At 26.7% G+C, this 26,679-nt stretch overlaps 1 protein-coding gene across 2 annotated transcripts in view; it reads left to right on the top strand.

The window, feature by feature from the left end:
- The first annotated feature begins 296 nt into the window (after positions 1 to 296).
- Positions 297 to 26,679, top strand: part of LOC103569036 (box A-binding factor) — a 44,985-nt gene continuing 18,602 nt past the window's right edge. The window contains exons 1-3 of one of the 2 annotated variants that reach the window (XM_014445294.2): positions 297 to 1,362; positions 21,672 to 22,146; positions 22,236 to 23,210. In XM_014445294.2, coding sequence (XP_014300780.1) covers positions 1,290 to 1,362; positions 21,672 to 22,146; positions 22,236 to 23,210 — 1,523 coding nt within the window. In that variant the 5' untranslated portion in view covers positions 297 to 1,289. The remainder of the gene's footprint in view (positions 1,363 to 21,671; positions 22,147 to 22,235; positions 23,211 to 26,679) is intronic. The other variant, XM_014445297.2, reaches the window with a different exon arrangement.

Here is a 26,679-nt window from a genome sequence, read left to right as displayed (position 1 = left end):
TTTTAAATTCGAAAAAGTAAGGTAAGTTGGGTCACTCAAAATAATTAAAATTAAAATCAACTTTTGAAAAATTTTTTTAAAAATAAATTAACAGTTCAATTATTGTATTGCGTAGAAAATTTAAATTTTGAAAAAAATAAGTGTTTTATTTTTTTAGAATGACCATTTTACCTTACATAAATTTTTCTAAAATTAATTGCCGGAAAAAAAATTTAGATTTACTGAAATCTAAATTCGAGTCTAAGATCAAATGTTTTAATTATTGTCTAGATTTGTGTAGAAATTTCAAAAAAATCGATCTACTTTGATTATATGAAATCTGAATTAACATTTTCCCAAATAAATTAAATCAAAAAATAATTATTTTGTACAAGAAAAAATAGTAAAATAATTTACATTAACAATTTTTTTTCAAAATCCCTTCCTCCCCACCTCTTAATATGTTATTGAACTCTATCCCCACTATTAGGCTAAAACTTTATACAAAATCGGTTAAAAATTTTTTCTCTAATATTCAAAATTAAAATTCCCTCAAATTACAAAAACTTTTTCTCAACCCACTTTGCTCCACTCCAATAAAATATTTAAAAGAAAAATAAAAATAATTAAATGTCTACTGAACTCTACCCCACTACTAGTTCATCAATAGTTTATTATATATTATATATATACATTCCCCTCCTAATTCTCATATATATATATTAGCAATTTTCATGCCCTCAAACTCTTGCAATTGGTTGTTTCTTTTTCTTGCAGCATTTACTCACTCACTTACTCACGACATATTATTATTATACTTATACACTTACTCATTCACTCACTCACTCACTTTTACTTACTTACTCACTTACTCACAGGCATATTATTCTTAACATAAGTAAAGTAAGTCTTTAGCGGTTTCTGCACGGCACTAGTGTAGTACAGAGAAGTGCAGAGAGTAGTGCATATGCATATGTAGTGTAATGAAATTCAGCGTATATTAGTATAGTTATACATATGTATATATATAAATTTTTTTTTCTATGTACACGATATACACAAGTAAAGCTTATGACCGATCATAGAGTCGGTTCATATGCCCGCGGACTTTTATTTCTTCTCCACGCACCTCATAGTCAACTTTAAATTATTTACACAGTTGGTTCATTTATTTTCATTTAAATCGACCATTTTTTACCTTAAATATTTAACAATCGCTTACATAAATAAATACTTGTTGTGTCAATACATTTATATGTAATTATAAAAATATTTACATATACATATATATAAATTTATAAAAGTGTTTAATGAAAATGAAGAGACGAAGATGCAAAGACAATCTCACGCCAGATGTCACCAAGTATCGAGTAAAAGAATTTGGTGAGTTGTTTATATTTTATTGTTTATATCCCCGTTTTTTTTTGGCGGTTCATTTAAGGGGGAAGATTAAATTAATATATGTTATTAACTAATTAACTCACACTGGTCCGGTGGTCCGCGACTTACTGGAGACCAGGGGCCGTTTGTCGTGGATGTATATATGGATATCAATAGTGATAACACCGCCCCTGTATATGAGCGATAAAGACTTGTTACTTTATTATAGATTTTTTTATGATCGTTAATTTAATTAATGATTTCAAGATTTACTTTTTTTTTGACTTTTTCTACACTGTAAAAAAACAGGGTAAGCCCAGGCGGTGTAGGTGTTAAAATGAAAAATAACACCGCCGAAGATGTAAATATTCTTTACTGGTGTTAAAAAAATTTCACGGTGTTAAAATATTTTTCGGTGGTGAAAATATTTTACTTTGTGTCAGACAGTATTTTTATTAATTAATTAAATTATTGGTGATAAAAATGGTGGGCGTAAAATTGTGTAATTTTTAAATAAATTACATATAACATAAATAATTATTTAAATGTCCATAGCAAAATTGAAATTTCCTTCAGATAATATTCATTTAATTTTTTTTGTGTGTAATACATTTTTTTTCTCATTTTTATACGTGGAATTTTTTTTACACCGATTTAACACCGGTATTTTAACACCGCCTACACCAGTTTTATTTCATTTTAACACCGCGCGGTGTTAAATTGAGTCCATTTTTCACACCGCTCTTTTTACAGTGTATTAATTAAAATTTTTTTAACATGAAAAAATTTTTTATTTTATTTTGCTGATTAGTAATTAGTTTAAAGTTAATTGGCATTAATATAAAATAATAGTCAATATATATTTTTTTAAACGTCGTCATTTGCTAGTCAGGGTCGTCATTATATTGCTATTTGCTACTGACGTTACTCCATATAGTTATTATGAATAGCTTATAACGTTATAACGACACGTCATATATATGTATATTCTTCTTTCTTAGTATGTACTCTATTTTATTTTTTAACCTTCACTTGACTCATTTTTTAAGTATAAATATTTTTTATATTTTTTATTATTAATAATTATTTAGACTATTGAATCATTCTAATAATAATTACTTATGATTTTAATAATACAAGACTTTATTTTATTTTAAATTTATATTGGATTAGTTGGATATAGGAAATACTTAAATGGATAAATTATAGATTAACTTTATCTGAGGAAATTTAAATTATTAAAATGTAAGGGAAGATAACGAATGGAAAATGTTTTTATTTTATTTTTTTTTTTTTAAATGTCTAAGAAATGTTTATTATTATTCTGGGATTATCAGTTTACAAGTCAGCGGACATTGGTCTGATGATCGAGGTCATTAGTAACAAAAGTCAGGGTTCATATAAACAATTCATTAAATCATCTCAGACATGAATTTTTTTTTTACGGAAAATTTTTTTTTATTTTTGTAGATAAAATTTATATTATTAAGTTTTTTTTTTAATTTGAAAACCACATCCTCGTATAAAAATAACCGGGAGAAATGTGTTGGGTTTAAAAATTTTTAAGAAATAAAATTATCAGTACAAAAAATTTTTATTTCGGAGTTGATTTTTTTTAAACCTGGGAAAACTAAGACGTCATTTGGGAGAAAAAATTTTTATTGATAGTTTAGAAGAGGGAGGGGTAAGTTGATCTGATGTCACTCCAAAATTTTGAGCAAAAGAAAACTTTTTTTTAGTGACTCATTTATCCCAGTTTCTTTTTAGTAATTTTTCCCCTAAGTTAGAAAAATAATTAACACTTAAAAAAAATTGACTTCCCAATTCGAGATGACCAACTCACCCCACTTTCTAAGATTTGAACCAAAAAAAATTTTTTTTTCTCTCAAAATCTCCTTTGCCCCAGAAACTCCTGGATTTTATAGTATTCCATTTTGCACCGGATTCCCCTAACTATACATACATATATATTTATGAGCATTGAGAATATGTATATATGTGTAGTATAAAATAAGATTACAAGACTAAAAAGATGACTCGAAAAATGGCGGCTGGTGGGAAGCGAAGCAATTCGCTGTCAAGAATTAGAAGGCATATCCACAGTTTTGCTCCGCCTTCACCTAAACTCAATACATCTATATCTATATATATTTATATTTATAAACTAGACAAAAAATCTATAATTTTTCACTTAAAATTTAAAAAAATTATTGTCTAATGGAGAATTTTTTTTAAATTTCAGAGAAAAATTTTCCGACTTTTTCGTCGAATTTTTTGCACAAAAAATTAAATTGTCACTACAACTTTTCTCATAAATTTTTTTTTCTTATCAGTAAACAGGTTACTTTTTTTTTTAGTAATTAGTTTTAATAATTTTCCTTGCTGTCGCATGTTTATTGACATTGTGAATTGATATATATGAATATATACGTAGAGTAGAGTATTTACTGGGTATACATATAATAATTTAACTTTTTAATTACACATGTGCAGTTACTTGGGCTCCTAAGTAGTCAATACGTAAATTGTGACCGTCACTACTGATAAAATATAATAATGATAAAAAAAAAAAAAAACATAAATATATAAATAGGAATTTCAAAAATTAAGGAAAGGAAGGAAAAAAATTTTCATGAATGATATTAGTACATATATTAATATATGTTTATGTGTAAGAAAATAATAATTTTATGATAAGAAAAATAAAAAGTTAAGTAAACAAAACACAAAAGTTTTAACAAACATTAATATTTAGTATTTTTTATGAAATGTATTTAGTTCAAGTACGAGTTGCCTTATAAGTCAAAATGCGAGTGCAATGTGTTACATAATTTAAATGATAATAGTCCAGGCTAGTACATTAATCGTTACATAGTTTCAGAAATAACCCACGTATATATAATTTATATTCTATACTATTTCCCTTTTATCTTTATATTTACACTTTCCTTTTTTTATTTTGTCATTTCCATACTTTACGACATGTCACATAAATAATAATATTGATATCGGCTTATTTATACGTCATCGACCCGTCAATTTCAATTTTTCTATTTTAATTTACATAAAAAAAAATTTTTTATTACTTTATTTTGTTCAAGCAGTGGATTATTTTTTACTTTAGAAAATTTTACGGTAAATTTGTTAATCTAGTTTTTGAAAAATTTTTTATGCATGAGCAGAATTCCGACTTGCAGTTATTTTTAAAAAATTTTATGATAGTTGTATTTAAATTTATTAAAATTTATGGCAAAAAATATAAAATATAGAAAAGTTGATATCGAGGTATATTTGAAGATTTTTTAAATAAATGAGTCGAATTTAGTCATTTTTTATCCCATTTGTTTGAAAGATTTGAGAAATAAAGAATTTGGTCCTAAAATAGATCCAAAAAAATTAATTTAAAAAATATTTGTTTTTTATTGTTAAGTTGGTTCGGGTCGAAATTTAGTGGTAACTTTAATACAGGGTTCCAATATTGCAGCCAATTTAGGAGAAATAGAACTTCGAGATTCTACGGTAGACTTCACACAATAAAATTTTTTCAAAAATTAAAAATATCATTTATAGTAATAGTTTGAAATTCTACTTAAATAACGGTAATTTTCGGATGCTACAAGTAGAAATCTCTATTTTTTTATATGCTTCTAGTTTGCAGCAATAGAATTTTTCTAGAATTTTTTTTTTGTGTAAAAAGTCACTTAAATCTACATTTGATTCACTTAATCTCAAATTTAAAGTGTAAAAAAAATATAAAAAACGACTTGATACATTTAAAGCACATATATAATTCTTATAATATCAGTAACTTTAGAGTGCGACCTTCTACAGTTTTATATTGTATAATTCAAAGCTAATAAGTCTATTTTGCAAGTACGTTAGATTACTTCAATTTTTTAAAGCGCCAGTAAAAAATTACTCACGTGCTCAAACGACTTAATTTGCTGGCGACGTTATTAACTGAGTGTCTATTATAATTTTTATTTTTTTATAATTATTATTATTATTATGACACTAAAAAATTTGAGTAAAAGCAGTTTAAATCCGGAGCTAATTCAGAGTGAATGCGCATTTAAATAAAATCCAGATCACTCCGAAATCATTCCTCTGAAAAAACAAACTCCTTATTTACTTCTTATGCAGAATTTTTTTTCTGACTCCGGAACTTCAAATTCAAATTTAAATACAATCCGTAATCACTCCAAATTCACTCCCGATTTATTACAGTGTATAATTAACATCATTATTATTATTAAATTAAAATATTGATCACGAAAAAAAAATAGTAACCAAAAAAAACAATTAACATTTTTATAATTTTCAAAGTTGACTCTTGTCTCATAGTCATTTGACAAACGTTTGTCTTAATAACTTAAAAAATAATTTATATACTTTTGTCACTTCTTTGTAATAATCGACGCAATGTAAAAAAAAAAAACAGTAATAATTCAAAGTATGAAGCCGCACAACTGATTTTGCATATAAAAACTAATAATCAATTAATAAATAATAATAATAAACATACTTTTTGTGCAGAATGTGGTTGCGTTGATTACCGATATCTGGGAGTACACTACGGTAATAATCGCACATGCCACATGGTCTTGTATCTTTAGCAGTGTAATATATAATATACGAGGAGAATTACAGTTCAGTTTGCCTACTAAAGCATTATGACTTTTGCGATATGAGTTATCTCGGGCCTGATATCGTCGTACTATTATACAGCCTTCCGCATATTATGGTTAAGACACTGCAATCGTGCCAGTATGTCTTTTAACTCCGTTTATTGCTGCTACTTCAGGTGATCTTAAATATATTAATATTAATATTATTAATAATATAGACATCTATATAAATATCAACCAACAGGTAAATTTAAATGTTATATATATATATATATATATATATATATATATATATATATATATATATATATATATAGAGTTGAATAATAAATAATGAATTAAATAATTTGAATGAATGAGTTGTCTTATCAATTACGATCATCATTCAAAAGCTTCTGAGATATTTGATACGATCTTTTATAGTTAAATGTACTAAATACTTTTATGTACATAAATTATACTATAAACATAGACGTATATATGTGTACATGTATATTAATGTGCAGCTGAAGAGTTTGATGGTTTCGTTTATCATTCGATATGTGAGTCGTGGCCGAGTTTATTATAAACATATATATTATATTATATTCTATATAAACTATATTTTTTAAAGTCTTTTTTGTTATCGAATTTCAATATTAATTGACGTTTTATTTGGCTTAAATAATTTGTGATTTTTTTTTATTTAATAGTTCAAATAAAAAATTTTTAATTTTGAGGTTCATTGATTATGTATTGAAGGAAAGTTGAGTTAATAAATGTTAGTTCGAGTGATGAGGGATTGAAAATATTTTTTAGTGGTTTGTTATACTAAATAGATGATATATATATATATATATATATATATATATATATATATATATATATATATATATATATATATATATATATATATATATATATATGTATATATTTTTTAAATAAAAAAAAATGAGAGTCACTGTCTATGCAACTAGTTCAGATAAGGTATCGCTAGTTGGTTGTCGGGCGATAGCGAACCTATGAACATATATATATATATATGTGATTTTTTACTTTAAGTTTCATTCGGTCACATATTGAAGTGCAGAGGAAAAAAAATGCGTAACATAAAATATATTGATGGCACATCCATATATATATATACATACTCAGAACAACAGGATTTCTTGACGTAAGAAATTTTTTTTTGCCCCAAGAAAATTTTAGTTTCTAATTCATGATCAAAAAAATTTCTAAGGCCAAGTAAAAATTTCTTGGCAGAAGAAATTTTGTCTCGACTCAAAATCTTTTTTTTTCAATTCATTGAAAAAATTCGTTGTGCCAAAAAATCCTTTTTTACTATATGTATTTATGCATACCTAAAATATTTTCCAATATATACATTTTACCCGAAAAAATTTTTTTGTTACAAAAAATATCTTTCACCGACGCTAAAATTTGATCTCACTTACTCTGGAATACTAGACTTGCGCCTAGAATTACATGTCTTCAATTCCTATTGAATAAATTCAAATTTTAAAACTTTCTATCGTGTCATTAATTACAACTTTTACTTTAATTTAAAAAAAAATCAGAGTAAATTTTTTTTACGAAAAAATGAAGGTAGTATTTATACCTTTTTATATATATGTATATATGTATATATAATTATGATTATTAGTATAATCTTGGGTGTACGGTAACTTGTTAGTGATATTGTAATCTTTTAGCGACTAAAGATTAGCCAAGGACGTGAAGATAAACGGCATTGTTGCATTTCTTTACTCTCACTCTGACCTGACACTCTCACTGTACTTTTTATCGTGTCATTTACCTTTTTAACGACGATTTAAATCATATTATTTTGAATATTATATGTAGTGATCTATCAGTGATCTATTAATTAATTTATCAAATATTGCGTAGTAGACTTTTATTCTTAATGAAAGGAACAACTTAATTTATTTATATATAATTATTTAATAATTTTTGTATAACATATGTACGACCCACTTGATGAAGTCACTTTAAATGCTTGTCCTCGAGTTGAATAATTAGCGTCGTTTTTAAATAATCGCGATACTCTTCGAGGGAGGGCATTAGTAGTCAGTCTGTATTTTAAATGATAACAAACCCGCATAAGGGCAGCTAATAAGCTTTACTCATTATTCAAACACATGGACATACATATATATTCATATATGTACAAGTAATATACGTTAAATATGTCTACAATAATATATATTTGTATTTATATTTCGTAAAAAGACTTGAGCGTGCCCGCGAACCCACGCAAACTTGTTTTTTGCTTCCGCTCTCGTTTATTTGCCTGGGAAAAATTTTATTTTTTTCTTATCAGTAAAAAAAAGTACAAGAGTTTTAACGTCAATTACTTGGTAATTATTTTTATTTTATATTTTTTTTTAATTAATTCATTATAAATTTTTTTTTCAAAGTCATATAAGAAATTCCAAATTTTTATTTTTAAAAACTAAAAATATTGAGATGGTCATATTACCCCATATAAAAAAAATATACAAATTTAAAAAAAAAAATAATTTCATTCAAGAAAAAAAAGACTTAATTTTTTTTTTACTCCAAAATTTTTGAAAGACCAACTTACCCCACGTAGAAAAAATTTTAAATTTTATTTCACCCGGTCTTTAATAATTATTAAATTTTTTTTAATATAATTTAAAAAAACATTGAAAATTTTTCAAATTATCTAGACATTATCGTCATGATAATTTTCACCCATAAATAATCTTGTAGAAATGACTTAGTAACAAAAAACACATATGTTGTATGTTGCGCTGGCCTAGACATAACCAATTGCTGGGCGTTTAACAATCAATTAATCTTAACAAGCCCCATGAGATATGTTTTCAAGTGTCATGTCACTAAAGATGTTCGTCGAAGATTATTCAAATTATCTGTTTATGAAATACACGTATTTTTTTTAAAAATCTCATGGGTATTGAAAACCGCCCCTATACGCCCCTCAACTAATAGTTGTGAGTACTCCATATGTATTTATTTATCTTTTCTTGTATGACTGTTTTTAATATGCATTATATGAGTTAAACGCACCCGTCAAAATATATTTTAGTCATAAATATATATTACAATTTTTATAAAAGTACAATATTCAAATTAGTTATTAATTTATCGGCGGATAAATAAAAATCAAAATTATATTATATATTTTTATATATTTTATATTAATAAAAAAACTAAAAATAATGAGAGGCACTGGTGAACTTAGAGGGCAAACAATATAACGGATTGTCGCGATATTTTATGAGTTCCATAAGGAAACGTCGAGGTAGTTGATTGTTCTATATACAGTATATAATATATATATATATATATGTATGTATAACAACATATGAAAGACGATGTAAAGTCGATCAGAAATTACTTCTCAGGTCTCTCATGTGCGTACTACTATACTGTGTACTGGACTATATTCAATCATAGTAATAAAATTTCTTCATTTAGCAATTAATGTAGCAAAGCTATTTTAAAATTTTTTTTTATGGCTTTGATTTACTAGTTTATTTTGTTATTGCTTATTATACCTTTGTTAAACTTTTCTCAACTAGTGTTTTGATCGACTGTGCAGTGGTTCTTATATATTTTTATTTTTTATTTCTTTACTTTGAGAAGACTTCTTATGATTTTTTCTCATGCTTCAGTCAGCTTACAGTTTTCTAGGATATTTTCCACAATTTTATTATTCCAATTGAACAATACAATTTTTTTTCAAATTCAAAATTTAAAAACTGAAAGAAAGCTTGAAAATTTGGATAAAAATTTTATTTTCATTTTTGAGATACAGGGAAACTCGGGGCAAAATAAGACCCCATTCTTGTTTATCTAAAAATGCTGTTAGAAGCATGGGGCAAGTTGATCGAATTCAACAGTGCGACCCATTGAAAATATTGAGGAAATTTTTTTTTGATAGATTCTGGCCCATTCTACCTCAAGTTCAATTTTTTTTACTTCTTATTAAAATAATTCAGATAACAAACACCTGGAAAAAAAAAATTGTGTTTTTACTAGAAGTTTTTTAATTTTCTAGGCTGACCAACTTACCCGGTATTTTTTTGCAAACTGTAATTACGCATTAAAAAAAAATTTGTCTAGAAATTTGTGTCATATCTTTGCTTCAGAAATTTCTATATATGTTTTATAAAATGAATACATATGAAAAATTGATTAAAAAAATAGAATTTTTTTAACAACAAAAAATTACAGTACTTGTGCAAGAGGTAAAATATGTGTGACGTAGTTGTGTTACCAATTCAAATATGTACATAGATTTACTGCGTGTCTTTATATATATATATATATATATATATATATAGGATACTTTGAGTGTATAGTAAACACAACATTAGTATTTCTGCGAACTGATGCCATCTGTATAAAACTAAGTGAACTTTTATTAATTTTTTGCAATAATTATTTTTTATTATCAGCATATCATATATATTTATATAATACTTAAAAGATGCTACAAGATCTTATATATTATATAAAATATTTATTGCTATTGAAATTACATATAAGTGAAAATAATTAACAATTTTATAAAAAATTTTTTCCCATAGATTTTTATAGAGTCTACGGTCTAGGCTAAATAAAAAAAAAAAATAAGCGCGGCTAGAAAAAAAATTTTTAAAAAACATTTATGACTGCTGTATATTTTAATGCTTTTAAAAATATGAATAAGAAGTGAAGAGAGATTCTAAGATATGTTTAACACTAAATACAAAAGTTTGTTTATATCCTACTCTTGTGCTTACGTATTTTCCTTTTGGGGCATTGTAAATTCGTAATCCTGTCTGTGCAACAAAGTACCGCCAGTAAAATAATAACGAGGCAAATATTTGTCGTTGTCCTTTCCGACGGTTTTAGATTATAGATATGTATAAATATATACATAGTTTCCTTGTTTCTCTCAAAGTTTCTAAACCTCTTCCGTTTCTTTTTCGTCATCATGTCCATAAAACCGCAAAATATATCCTTGTATACTAATACCGTAGTATTTTCAGAAACTTAAGTGGTCTTAAGTATTTTCTTAATGCAATTTTAAGCTTTCGTTTACAATTTTTATGATATTCTATGGAATTTAATTCTTTGACTGTATTTTTATCAAAAAATTTTTTTGAAAATTGAAATTTTTTTTTAGTTATCAAAAATTAATTAACGAGATTTATTTATATAATTAGACAAATATTTTAACATTTATTTAAAATTTCATAAGGCCTGAAAAAATATAATTTAGATTTACAGTAAAAAATCAGGAGTGAATTCGGATTTTATTTAAATCCGAATTCTCTCCGTCACTCAGAATTCTGGAGTTTAAAAAAAATTACTCCGCATACGAAGTAAATAGGGAGTTTCTATTTCCAACGGAGTGGTTTTGGAGTGATCGGGATTTTATTTAAATCCACATTCACTCTGATTCAGAATTTCAATATTAACGTAAACATCCCTTTGGAGTAAACTTCATTTCGAGGGGGGTAAATAAATAAACAGCCATCCGTTCCGTATTCATTCAAAATTTTTATCCTTTTCATTTAGATTTTTATCAAATCTATAATTGGGAGAAATGGGAAAAAATAAACTGTAATATTTCAATTTATTTTAAAAATGTTTTTGAAACTTTAAAAAAAAATTTTGGAAAATTTTGCTTCACTTTTGTCTAATTAAGTTTGAGCACTTCTAAATTATATAAATTATATACGTACATAAATTTTGAGTTTGCGGTTTTTTAAAAAATAATAGCAATAATTAAAGAAAAAAATAATATTTTTCAACTGACAAAAATGTATAAAGTCCGAATCTTCTATAAATTTCTAACCAGAGTTTCTGAGGATTTTTCTCGTAGATATCAAAATCCTCAAAACTATAAAAAAATTATGCTGAATTTAGTGAGTCTATTATACATTTATTTTTATTTACAAGTATTGTTATTTTATGAGACGTAGATTTTATTATCACTTGGGCCAGGCTAGGAGTCCGGTACCAGCCAAAACCGGATGTCCGCCTGCTCAGGATGTGACGTCAGTCTCGTGGCAGTTGAAGAGAGAAGAGAGAGAAAGTTATAGACCGAGTGAAAAAGAACAAGAGAGTTAAAAAATGAAAGTGTACATTATATTTTTTTATAATACAGTTACACACAATATATATATATATATATATATATATATATATATATATATATATATATATATATATATATATATAGATGAAAGCCTCGCCGTAAAGCTAAGGCGCAAACATTAGCCCCTTTAGCTCCAATGTTTAGTACACAATCTTTCGGCGAACAATCTTTCAGGTAGTTTTCATTTCACGCACTCTCTTTTATAAACTTCTACCTTATTCTTCTCCTTTTTTTTTTTTTAAATTTTTTATGTGTTTATTTTTTTATTTTTTACTTCTCTTATTTCATTTCCATTCAATCCGTTCATTCATAAGTTTAGTTTACCAACAATTCTTTGAATAAATTTTTTTAAACAATAATATATACAAATATATACATATATATAGTATATATATTTATCAAAAATATATTTATTAATATGAGTAATTATTTTTCATAATAAAAAAAAAATAAATTTCAAGTTTTCCGAGAGATTATTCGGATTTATTTTAGGACGGTTCTGTTAAATCCTTTATTTAATGAGCAGGAAAAATAATAAATATGTAAATGTATGAGGATATGTTTGTATATTTATTAAATATAGACTATAGACTGTAAGAAAAATATTTATTGTTATTATTTTAAAGAAAAAGTTAAACATTTCAGTGTCTTATTTGTTTAACTGGCTTGAGTGTCTGAAAACTGTGACAAAAGGACATGAGTCCTTCAGAACAATGCCGACGTGTCAAAGTTAGACCACGAGATCAAATAAAAAGTCTTTGTCACTCAATATTTTGAGAAAATAAAAACAATAAGTATTTCTTGTGCTGAAATTTATTTTCTTTTATCTAGAATCCTTGCATAAATATTTTTCAAAAATATAGTTTGAATATGTATATATGTGTATATATTTTCTCTCTTATTTAGACTAAAGCTGGGTAAGATGAGCCGTCTTAAGAAATAATAGTATAATTTTTTTTTTCTATTTCTAATACGAGTTCATGAGAATTAAAGACTGAAGTGATTTAATACGTGAATGTTTGATGAAAATATTTGAAAAATGTAAATAATAATTATTATTAAAATTAATTTTGAGATTTTAAACAGAATTATTTTATACAGTCGATTATCCGTTATAAGCCTGGTCTAGAAGACTTAGGGGAAATTTTTCTCGTAATTTCAGTCTTCCCACTACTGTGCGTTTAGTTTTGATCTCGACTACTCGTTATAAGCCTGTTTTATTTTATATCATTTTAAACGTCATATTTACATTTTGTTACATACGCAACCATACCGATTTTCCTAGTTCTTATAGCGCTAAAATAAATACTCATTTTTTTACACTAATAATAATTTAAATGCAAAAAATTATAATGATAACGGTATTGATTACAGTAATAATTAAAATAATGATTTTATTGATCAACTTAATGCTCAATAAAACTTTTAAATTGTAACAGAAGCTTTGGATGTAATTAATGATTACAATTATGAATAATAAATTATATTTTACTTAATAATGATTAAATTATTACCCGCGAAACATAGATAGTAAATTTCCATCATTAATTTGTCTACTTTTTCTTATTGTTAGTTTATATTTTAGAGATTTTTCACGGAGGCTTATAACGGGTTCTCTAGTACGAAACTCTTTAGAGTGATTAAGTGGGGAAGCTGTTTGGACTCAGTAACTTTCGATTGAGGGGAAGAGGCTTATGAAGGACAGGCTTATGACGGGTAGCCGATTGTATTTTTAATAAAAAACCAGAAATAAATTTTTCAGAGAAAAAAAAAATTATATTAAAATACTTGTGATTTTTATTAGTATTAAAGGAAGTTAAAAAAATATATAACACCAAGTGTCAATATACAATATTTATCTAATCAATAATTGGGACATTTACTTTATACATATTTTTATCACAAAATAATCCTCAGTATAGAAAGAGAAAAAAAAATTGATTTTTTTTCTTATCAATTGCAAGTTAGTTTTATTCCCTTAGATAATTTATTTAGTCATTAGATTTTAAAAAATTAAGGGACTCTCTCCTTTCTATACTAAATTATTTGTTTTTTAATTTGAAAGTACAAAAAAAAATTCGTCAATAAATTTAAAGATTTAACGTCTCGAATTTTCATCATCCGTGAAGATCGGACTTATCAGTAAAAAATTTTTTTTTATATATATGTATGTTTATTATAAATATGTATGTACATAAGTGTGATTTGAATCGGTAAGAAGTTTATACAAATTTATTACTCTCTTTTTATTTTATAAATCGTCTACTAGTGAGGGTGAGAAGAGTAACCGTCCCCTCGCGACCTTTGACTCGCGATGACTGATTTATGGACACTCTTGAGTATTTCTTGGCCTCATTTTCATTTTTGTTTAAGTCTTGTAATACTCACACTTGTTACTAATACCGAGTAAGATTTATCCTCTTGAAATTAACAATATCAATCATAATATTCATGTAATATTCAAAAATCAAAGATACGTTATATAAGAAAAAAATAAAAAAAAATTATTGATAAAATTATTTTTTCGATATTTCATAAGTTTAATTTTAATCATTAATTTTTATTTAACTGCGAAATTCTTTTTATATTTTACATTACATAGAGATAAATTTGCAAACCTTATCACTTATCAATTTTTTATTTTGACATAAATAAGTCTTATCATTTTTAAATTACTGTATAGATGCTTATAATTATTTTTTAATCATTACTTAAAATATTTTTAATTATAAAAATAAATCAGACCATCAATTTATATACTCAAAAAAATATTTATTATTTTTTAAAATTTTTTAAAAAAGTTAAAAATCATCTAAAGTTTTTAATTTAGAAAAAAAAATAATTAATAATTATTGTTGAGTAATTAATTAATATTGTCATTAATCGTACTTTAAAAATAGTTCATAATTATTAAAAAAAATACATTTTGTAATTTGTAAAATATTAATTATAATTTTTTTTTGTCAATTTGAATTCACAAAAGCAAAAGGACTACCCAACCTCGCGGTGGGTAATGAGATGAGAGTTACCTATTGGCTGTGACCAACTTCTAGTCGGTATAGAGATTGCATTACGTCTCTCCGAATAGAACTCATCTCCTCGATGTAAGTGATCCAAAGTGTTAACCATTATACCCAATGTCTTCGTCTTTGTCCACCGGGGGAAATTTTTCTACGTAGTTTCATTGCTCCAGCGGGACGGGGCCGATAGATATTCCGAAATTTAATTGGAAATACCCACCGGCCCACAGAGTTATAGGGTCATAACGACCCTGAGGAAGGGCTGCGCCCTGACTGGGTATAACACCTTGGAACTCTTACGTCGAGCCTTAGGTAATCCGTCATGACTTGACGGATTTGCCCGAGGTTCTCCATTTAATTTCCTTTATATATTCAAACTTCACTATTAATGAGTACCTGCGAGAAAAATTTATTTAGTGTCATCTATCGGTCAACCCGAACGCTTTAGCGCGGGAATATTCAAATTTAATTTAAAAAATGTTTTAAATTATTTTTTATTCCAATTCAACTTCTTGGCTTATATATATATATATATATATTTTTTTTTTAATATAAAAGATCTTCATAATTTAAAAGTAGTCATCAGTGGCGCTCTACTTACGTACAAGAGAGAAAAAAAAATGTTATTTAAACCAATACGACCTTTTAAACACTTGTCACACGATTGAAAAAAAAAATACTGAAGACTACCCGCTGGGATTCTCATATTACACCTCTCTGTCTGTGTTACGTTTGTTCGCAGTTCGATTTAAACTGTTGTCCCGGTCCCTAATATAATGTAATATATATGTATGCTATATACCACACTCACGTTACATTTAAAAAAGATGTAGAAGAGAAAGTAAAAAAAAATCTTTATAAATTTCGGAGGTCCTCATTTTTATTTCAAGTGGTCAGAAAAAAATACAGACAGAAATTACTAAATTACATTTTTTAAAATATTACTTTACTTTTAACCTTTGAATAATTAATTGCCACTGTATTGATTGGGCGTGAGAAAATCTTGGGATTTTTTTCCAAGCGTGGAAATTGAAGGATCAATTAAGGGAAATTATAAAATTATTTGATTTATTTTTAATGACTAAATAAAATATAATTTTTTAATAATAAATTAGTGCCGAAAAAGTTTAAAAAGTAAACAATAAAAGGGTAGAAAAATACTTTGTGTAATTTTATTTTCAAAAATAAATAATTTTGGTTCCTTATTTTTCCGGTTTGTTTATTAATAGTTAAATAATTGCGTTTCTTAATAGTAATGGAGTAAAGTAACGATCCTAAAATAATAGTTAAATACAAAATAAAGGAAAAAGATGGGAATATATAAATATATTTGTTAAGATATATGAAAAAAAGGGACAGATTATTTTATTCTGGCCACACTTTAATATTTACTTTCGCGGTCTTTAAAAAAGTCTCTATTAAAAATCTCAAGCCAAAATTTTGTTTAAATTCTTCTAGAATAAAAAGCTATGGGGATTTATGGGAAACTGGGGTCCAGAAAATTTTGTAAATTTATTTTTTTTAATTCACTATTATCCTTGAGTTTATAATAAATTTTCAAGTAAAATTAAGCATCTAGGATAATATGAGAGCTAAAAAATATAAAAGAAAAAAAAATTACGTCTCGTTTCAGACCAAAATTTGTTAGGTGAAAAATTCAAAATCTTCGTAATCAAAATCGGAAAAAAATTTTCGAGACTCAGTTGCGCGGTGAAAAATAATTTAGTATTAAAAAATGACTTTTGTGAAATTAAATGAAATTGAATTGCAGATCTCGTTCTCTAAAAAATTAAAAATCTAAACAAAATAAAATTTTTTTATTCTTTGTTTGAAAAAATATCACCAGTAATTTAAAGGATAAAATTTATTACAGTAAAAAAAAAATTAATAATCTAACAGTAAAATATATCCATATATTTTTTTTCATTATTGTGTATAAAAATGATCAAAACTCTCAGACATCCCTCTTATGCAGTAAAAAATAAAGGTTAACCCTCTTGACTCCAAACATCACAAGAAATACTTTGAGATTACGGAGAAAACGAAAAAGAAGCGACTGAGAGTCTGGTGTCTGTATAACCATAACTTTTATTACCGATTTTTTATTTTTTTTCTTCTTCTTAATCATTTTTTCTTCTATTCTGCTTCTAAATCCGAATCTTAACGTACTATTATTATTATCATTATTAAGTTTCTACTCGAAAAATCATTAATTTAAAACACTACACTCTAAAAAGTCTACAATACAGTAGACATTTACAAACTCTTAAAAACTCATTAAATTATTACATAGATATTTTTTAATTTTACTACTACATTTCTAGTAGCATTGAATATAAAATAATATATATATAAATATCAAAAAAAACTAAAGTTTAATAATAAATTGCATTACAGAGGAAAATATTTTCATATCTTATTTTTTTACCAACAAATAAATTTAATAATAATAATTAATGAGCAGTAGATAAACAATTATCGTAATACTTGATCAGTATAAATATTTGGATGCTGCTAAAATAATTACCAGTAATAATATATATTATATTTTATTACTTATTTACTTGCGTTATGTCGAAAAGTTATTTACGGATTTTGTATTATTTATGATAAAAAAAAAAATAATTGTTTAATTGCCAATAAATATTATTGTATATAAATAAAATAATTTATTGTCGGGTTTTGGTTAAACATTTAATGCAAAAAAAATATGTACAATTACGGAGAAATATATATGAGAGGAAAGAGGGACATGGTCCAGAGTTCATTAGGGATCATTGCTACTGACTCTCATCGTTTCTTATACTTCATTTATATTATATACATATATAAATATATGTGTGTAGTCATATTTTTATTGACTTCAAACTGATATATTGTGACGTTACTAAAATTCAATTATTTTATTTTAAACCTTGAAAATTTATGTACAGAAAAAAAAATTTATAATGAAGAGAGGAAAAGTTTATTGACAAAATTGAAGACGAAGAAACATTTGAGATAAACAAGTTTTAAATTTAAAAAAGTTCATTAAACAGTTATTGATGACCCGTACTCCCCTTATTTCTTTTTTTATTAATTTAATTATAATTTATTTATTTATTTATTTATAATTGTGCGGACTGCAATAAATATTTTAAATGAAGTAAAAGAATTTAACTTAACAATAATTATAATTATGATTATTTTATTCCATAGAGGAGATACATTGACCCCTACTGCAGAGGGGGACTCATAATAATGTCACTTGCGGACAATAAAATAGTCAAAGTTTTGAGATATTGCAGAAAAACTTTAAAAACTTTTTAAAATAAATTTAAACTTCAATTTATTTCGTAAAATTTTTGTGATTGATTTTGAAAAAAAAAAATTTACAGACAAAATTTATTAGAAATTTATTTTAATTTTGGTAAATTTTCGAATTACAGTTTCATTTATCGTTGATTATAAAAAATAAAAAGATTAGAATTTTTTTTTCTTTTCGGGGTAAAAAGAGGTGGGGCCATGATTATAAAATTTACTGAATCCTTAACACGTGTGCGCTTAAATGATCTGTGGGTGACTCCTCAGGGGTCATTTGCATTTTTTCTGGAAGCAAAAGAAACTTAAACGTCCGTTTAACCATCAATGTAAACACATTTTACTGCGTATTAACTTTAACAATAACAAGAAAGTGTCTAGGGGACAGTTAGTGTTTTTAAAATATTTTCGTAAATATTTATCTGTCATTATTTTTAAGCATTTAATATCAATAGTCTCTTACCGGTGTCAAATCTCTACTTACATGTTATTTACTGAAATATTTTCAGATGCTTATTCATTATTTTACTGACTACACTGTGAAAAATCGGGAGTAAATCCGGGTTGTATTTAGATCCAAATTCATTCCATCACTCGGAAGATCCGAAGACAATAGGGAGTTTATTTTTCCAGCGGAGTAATTTCGGAGTAAACTGGATTTTATTTAAATCCGCGTTTACTCAGATTCGGAGTTTTAATATTTAAATAAACTCCCTTTCGGAGTGACTTTTACTCCAAGTGAATTTATTTAAGACACGATCTTTCGCGCCAAATTTAATTCGTGTTCATTACGAAAATTTTTTTATAGATAAATTTATTACCAATCAAGTTAATTTGAAAATTTGAATCTATCAAATCATTATTCTAATTAAAAGTCAACTTTTGTATATGAAATTATTAATTATTTATTGAATGCAATTTGACCTCAAAAAAATCACCAATTTTGCCCTATACATTTATCTTGATTTAATATAATTAATTCCATAAATAAATATACAAATTTATATAATTTTTTTTTCTAGTTAAATATCTATGGATATTTTAAAATTTTAATCTTTTAAAATTTTCGCAAAGTAAAATTCTGATGTCAATTTAAATTCTTATTTTCTTAAAAAAAGTATAAAAATATTTTTCACTCAAGTAAAAAATTTTGTCAAAATTTTCTAAAAAAAAAATTTAATGGTAAATTGTTGAATTTATTAGAGTAAAATTTAGTGAAATTTATTTAATGACCAGCTCGATATCTAATGAGAAAAAAAAATAAAATATAAATACACAAGTGTGTTGATTAGTTGAAATAAAAAAGTAGGAAGTTAATGAAATATATAAAGAAGGTGATGCAGAGATTAAGCATATCTTTATAATGCGGGATGAATGGACTTGCCCGATTGTCGCTATCTCTATTTTCTACTCAAGAAGCTATCATAGCAATACACAATGATTACAGTACGTAGTATATAGTAACGATAGCAAACTTACGCATGCTGATTTCGTATTATGTCATATCGGATATATATGGCCTAGGATATCCTAATCTTTTTTAACCAAACGTCCTTGTGATAATTTACAATCTTTAATAATGATAGTACACATCATGCATATATACATTCATATACATATACATACATATATACACATAGATAAATAGATACATACAAATATGTCTAGAAAACAATAACAATTTTTTTTTTTAATTTTTACCCCTACCAAAATAAGTAGAAGCGAAAAATTTTTTAACAAAAATAAATATATAAGTAAATTCAACTTGCGCTTAATATGTGCAATTTATTCGAATATATATATATATATATACATACATATATACGTGTATGAAAGTTGGTAAAGAATATAAAAGGGAAACATCTGGTACGTTATCAGCAAATTTAGTAACTGTTATACATATATATATATATATATATATATGTATATATATTTTAAAAAAGTCTAGCACCCGGCATTTGTAGACAATTCATATATTCATAACCAACACCTTGTTCACCTGAATGTCAAGAGCTTTATTATTCATAAAAAAATAAAAAAAAAAAAACACTTAAGTTAGACAGGAAGTTTATTAAAAAAAAAAAAAAAATTAGTTAATAAAAGTCAGTCATTGAACTGAGATGGACAACATGGAGTTTAATGTGACGTCTTAAGATAAAGCTTTCATTGAATCAGTTGAAATCTTATGGAGACTTAATTGAGAACTGAGGACTGAGAAATAACGAATTAAATGGAATTTAATAGAATGATATACTCTACTACTTTTCTTTACTTATACTCCGTGCTGTCGTACACTTTGGACGTTGATGCTCGTCTTGTGTACATGGAGGATGACAGAGACTGTTTTTGTACACTAGAGATGATAAGGCCTTAACCTTTGTCCTCTATGCCTCCTACATTTATTTTTATTACACATTCGTATTCATATTCGTATTTTTTATTTGAGAAAAATTTATATGTATATTTATTCGTAATGAAGATTTAAATTATAAATTTTTAAAATTCATTTAATTGTTAATTATTTTTACTTAAAAATATGGTTTATTATCGTCATGTGGGCCTGACCTTTCCAATTTGATTAGGTAACGTCAATAAGGTTAACTCAATGTTAAAAACTACTTTTTATACTTTCTTTTTATATATATTAATTAATATATTTATTTATTTATTATGGTGATGAATAATAAATATTTTTTTTTATATACACTGTAAAAAAAACGGGGTAAGTCAAGTTGATGTAGGTGTTAAAATTTTCGCTGTTAAAATTAACACCGCCGAAGGTGTAAATATTCTTTACCAGTGTTAAAAAAATTTCACGGTGTTGAAATATTTTACTTTGTTAATATTTTTGCTCCAGATAATATTCATTAAATTTTTATATTTTTCATATGCAATACATTTTTTTTTACACCGATTTAACACCGGTATTTTGACACCGCTTATTTTACAGTGTAGTTATTGCCCTTTCAGTCTATATATATTTATATATCATACAAAAAAAAAAAAAATTTATCTCATTTCTTTAAAAAATTTTTTTTTTAAATATATAGTCTTCACTAAACAAGCTATATATATAAATATATATAAACTATATACTAGTATATGAGATAACAGACATATATTTATAAGGCAACGGTTAGCAACGGTTTTGTTAAAAAAAATCTGTCACTCGAAATCACAATTAGAACCTCAGTTTAATTAAGACAAAAATTTTTTTTTTATTCTCAGCAAAATTATCCGAGTACGTAGAAAGGACTGAGGAAGACACGAAAAGTATAAATGACAGTGAAAATTTAATAGCCGACCCAGCATTATTAAAAATAGTCGACGCTGTTTGCCTGACAGATCAAGAGCGACATGATCAACATCAAGATCATCATGAGCTGTCAGATCGCAATCACGACTTACACGTTCATGATCATGATCAGCAGCTACCTGATCATAACGATCAACTACCCGATCACAAAAGTCATGATCAGAGTTTATCGGAGCTAGCAGATCATCACCAGCTAAAGCAAGAATTGAATTACCCAGATGGCGGGGATACCGTGGGCGTACTGGAGGCGGTCCGACCGGAAATTGAAAATGGCGTCCTGGTTGAAGCAAACACGGAGCCAGTGTCTTTTGTCCTTTCATCAAAGGACAATTCTTACACAATTCACCATACCTTGGACTATCAGTCGCCTCATATCATAATGTCCAGGTATAATATTTACAAAACTTTTCTATTGTTCGTTAACTTACCGTGTAATTATACCATAAAAATAATAATCTATTGTTTATAATCACCAGGGATTATTTGGTGGTCGGATCCCCGTATGAAGGAGTCAGTCAAGAAGAGGATCATCATCATCACCAGCAGTCATCTAATTCCCTCCATCAGCATCACTTACACGATCATCATCAGCAGTATGGCCAGCAGCCTGGCGGTAGTGGGGGCAGCGGAGGGGTAAACGAGGTACCGATCCCTGAAGGAGGGGATAGACATCCGTCTGAGGTCTCGCTCACAACAGAGGGAAATCATCGAGTTAGTAGTCACATGCCTCACTCCACGATGCATCGGTACACTAGTGAAACGCTCTCACAGTCAGCAGAACATCACCAACATCAACATCAGCAACATCAACATCAACATCAACATCATCAGCATCAGCATCAGCATCTGAGTGATTCCCAATTGGCTCGACATCTAGAAGAGCACGGACACCATCAGCACCACAGCAATCATCATCAAGAGGCTGCTGAAAGGGTCAGTGGAATTGTCGCGGCCATGAGAGGATCACGTAGTGATTATTCATTGGGCGTATTGTTTCCAAATTTACCTGGCGCCGGTTCAACGGCTGGTTCTGTTGACGTTTCTAGTGCTCAGCATTTGGATGAAGTTCTACCAGAAGACCCGTACTTGTCACATCATATCAGAGGTTCTAGTGGTGGTGTCTCGCCGAGTAACGTCAGAACTGGAAGTTCACCCGGTTCTAGCCGCAGCCCTCGTGATGACCAGGGATTATCACCTCATCGGTCATCATCCGCGCACGTAAATAATTCACAGACAGACGACGGGTACAGCCCCAATGACCAAAGCAGACTGCAAAATTTTACTCATCTGACTTCGATGCAGCCACCTGGTGTCCATCAATCGCTTCAGGACTCTGACCGCGTTTCGGATTTATATATGGTTTCAATTTACAATCCTGCGGCTACTTCACATCATCATACTGATCATGATCAACCTCCTACTTCTCATTCGCCTTCAGGACCACTCTCAAGGTAAGTTTTTTTTTTATTTAATGAAAATTTTGATGACTTGCAAAAGTTCATTTTTTGAATAAAAAATCCATTGATACGAATCGTGATTGTGATTAGCTTTATACTTTTTTGAAAATTTTGAGTTTTAAATTTTCTAATGTCTGTTTTATCTCATTCGTTATGATCTAGTTTGGGTTAAATAATTTTTTTATTTATCTCGAGGTGTCAAAATTACCAATAATTTTTTTTATCAATGAATTTATATGGTGGAAAGTTTATAGTTCAATAAAATATCAAGTATCAATTGACGAAAATATGTTTTGAGCAATGAATTATTAATTTATGCGTGTCTAGACAGTAATTTGAATTAAATTCGTGTGTAATTATGCTGCTCATTAACACTAGGTAGAGAAGAAATTAATTTTAATTTAAAGCTTTAATTTCCAAAGCATCTATTCTGTCAACACATGGTTTAAATTAACTAATGGATGTGTACATTAAAAACCAATACACTGATTCATCAATCAGGCAATTATGGACACATATTTTAGGCCATACCTAGAAAACTAATTATTTCAAGTCTCTTTACTTTTCTAATGCTTACAAGGATAAGGATCAATATTTAAACGCGTTGAAAAAATTTTTTTAGTTATTTATTAGTTGCATAACTTTGTAATGATTAATTTTTATTTTTTCGTTAAACTACACGCGGAGAATTAGTAAACTGATAACTGAAGATCCTATCGCTATGGCGATGTTATCAATTTTTAATTGTCGTTTGGACAATTACTTAATTTAAGTATTTTTATTTTTTACTCTGTAAGTGTTTTGTAAAAAAGAAATTTTTCTTGGGACAACTCCGTATTTTCGTTATATACCAGTTTTTTTTATCAAAAATTTTTTATCTGATACTGATGTTTGGGTCTATTTAATTATTTATATCTTGTTAATAGGCAGTTAATGTGTTAAATTTACTTAGTCGTTTAAAAATAACTTTTTATCCAAGTCAGGAATAAATGATTTGGATGTAATTGAAATAAAAAAAAAAAAATATTAATGGTTCTACACAAAAAATAGACTTCGTGACGCGGAAAATTTTACTCGTCCAAACAAAATTTTTACTTGCCCTTAGAAATTTTTTTTTTAAACAAGAAAATTTTTTATTTCATTTAATGATGCAAAATATTTCTTGCGCCAAGAAATTTTTTTTTTTATGTATGTCAGTAAATTTGATGACAATTGATCACAATGAAAGTTTTTAATTTATAATTGTTTTAAAATCATATGGGTAGTCAAAATTAACGCACCTGTCAAATAAAATTGAAACGTCATAAGCAAACTATATAGATATTTAACACACCATAAAATTCGTTTTAAGTGATTACACAAATCTGTATTAGTTTTTTTTTGGTATTAAAGTTTAGTATCAAGATTTATGCCATTTTAATATCCAACCAAACTGTCATTTGTGTTTGGAAAATCTTTAAAATAATATGAGTTTCTATAAAAAAAAAAAAAAATTAATAAATAGTATATGACACGGCAAGGGAGGGAAGTAGGAGATTCTAACCCGCGGATTGAAACAGACCAATAATCTTCTGTGGTGTCTATATACTATTTTTCACCAGATCTGTACCTGAAAATTTGAATTTTTGCGTCTATATGTGGGAAGAATGGCGCATGCGCTAATTTTTATCATTTGTTTTCTCATAGAAGTAGAGAATGACTTTCGTCCCTCTAAACAAGGCAGGAATTTAAACTTTTGGTGCAGATATGGTGGAAAAGCCATTGCTTCCTTGTTAAATTACTAAACTATCTAAAAGTGAATCAATGACAAGACCTGCAAATCAGTCCGAAGTATACCACTGATTCAATTAGTACTTGGAACTATTTGTGCAGTGAATATTTACTGATTGGAGTACTTTTCACTGATTCATTTTAAGGGTGTACCTAAAAGTGAAGAGACTCCAGGCATTCAAACTCTCAGTATCAATGCAGTAATATGGGAAATATAGTGCACATAGTACGGGGTAAAACACGTTGTCAAACTTCGGATGATGTCAGTAAGCTTTCACCCTCGTCTGAAATCGACTTATTGTTTTATCCCTTGTTACGCAATATACCTTCAGTAATAAACATGTTGGATCATATACGAGTTCTAATTAGATTAACGTAGATCTAATTTCAAAAAATTTTAAATCTACATTGATATCAATCGATATGTTTAGATATTAAATGAACATCTCCTTGAACCAACAATTTTTTTTTCAAAAGCCGCCGGTCTTTTTCAAAATAAAAAATTTTTAAGTTTTTTAATTTGATATTAAAGAAGTCAGAATTTTAATTTGAGTTTTTCAAATATTTTTAAATGTTTTAAAAATAATTTTCTTATGTTATTAGAAGATATTAATTTACAATAATTAGTATGCGTGCTTTCTAAGAATTTAAGATCATACATAATATATATTCATATATTATTATATCATAAATAGTTACATATGCAATTTATAGTATAATCCTCACTTTCAAAGATATCGACTTTCATTCTAAAGATTCAGTGTCCGTTAAATAAATAAGCAATATATAAATATATATATGTATATATTTATGTATGAGTAATTTTTAAAATTAATTGTTGCGAGATAAATGATAATAATAAATTATATTAATTCGCAAAAAATTAAAAATTATTTAGTTTATAAATTACACAGACTATGACCTTTCTGATCCAATGACGAATAAGACGAGAGAAAAAACGACGGAAGTGGCATCTGTTGGAATTATGTGTTACTAAACTTTGTTTTTAAATTTCCACGCTCATAATTTTATTCTTTAGAATATTAAGGTAATTGTCGCTTCGTTTGTTTTTATTTTTTATTTATTTTTAAAAGTGATTGTTATTTTGTCACTTATGATAACAAGTTTTCGATTGGTATAAAGTTTGGAAGAACTCAGCTGTTGAGTTTAAATATTTTTCGAAGGGAATTGCAGTGTAGTACTTTTCTTATGATTCCATAAAATACTGACGTACAGTTTTTTTTTTTTTTTTTTTAACAATTATGAATTTTCATTTTTTTATGTGAAGAAAAGAAAATATGAGATTTTTGAATTTTAAACGTAAAAATAATCCACGATTTTTTTTTTAACAAAAGTTGGCTTGAAAAAATAAGCTCTAACTCTATAAAAATATATTGGGGTAAATTAAGCAGGTATTTAATTTTTTTAGACAGTCAAAAATTCAAAATTACATCAGAGAACCAAAACATTGCGCCTGCAGATAAAAATGAAATTATATATGAACTTTTTTTACAATAAGATTCTAAACAATTTTAAATAAACGAATATTTAGACTTTGAACCGACCAAATTTTATAATCGAATTGATTATTCTTACACTGTAAAAAATCGGGAGTGAATTTGGAGTAATTACAGATTTTATTTAAATTTAAATTCACTCCGTTACTTGGAGTTTCGGAGTTTTCAACAAAAAT

This window comes from Microplitis demolitor, chromosome 5, assembly GCF_026212275.2.
Source record: "Microplitis demolitor isolate Queensland-Clemson2020A chromosome 5, iyMicDemo2.1a, whole genome shotgun sequence".
NCBI classification, from domain to species: Eukaryota; Metazoa; Arthropoda; class Insecta; order Hymenoptera; family Braconidae; genus Microplitis; species Microplitis demolitor.
This window is presented reverse-complemented; position numbering and strand designations above follow the sequence as displayed.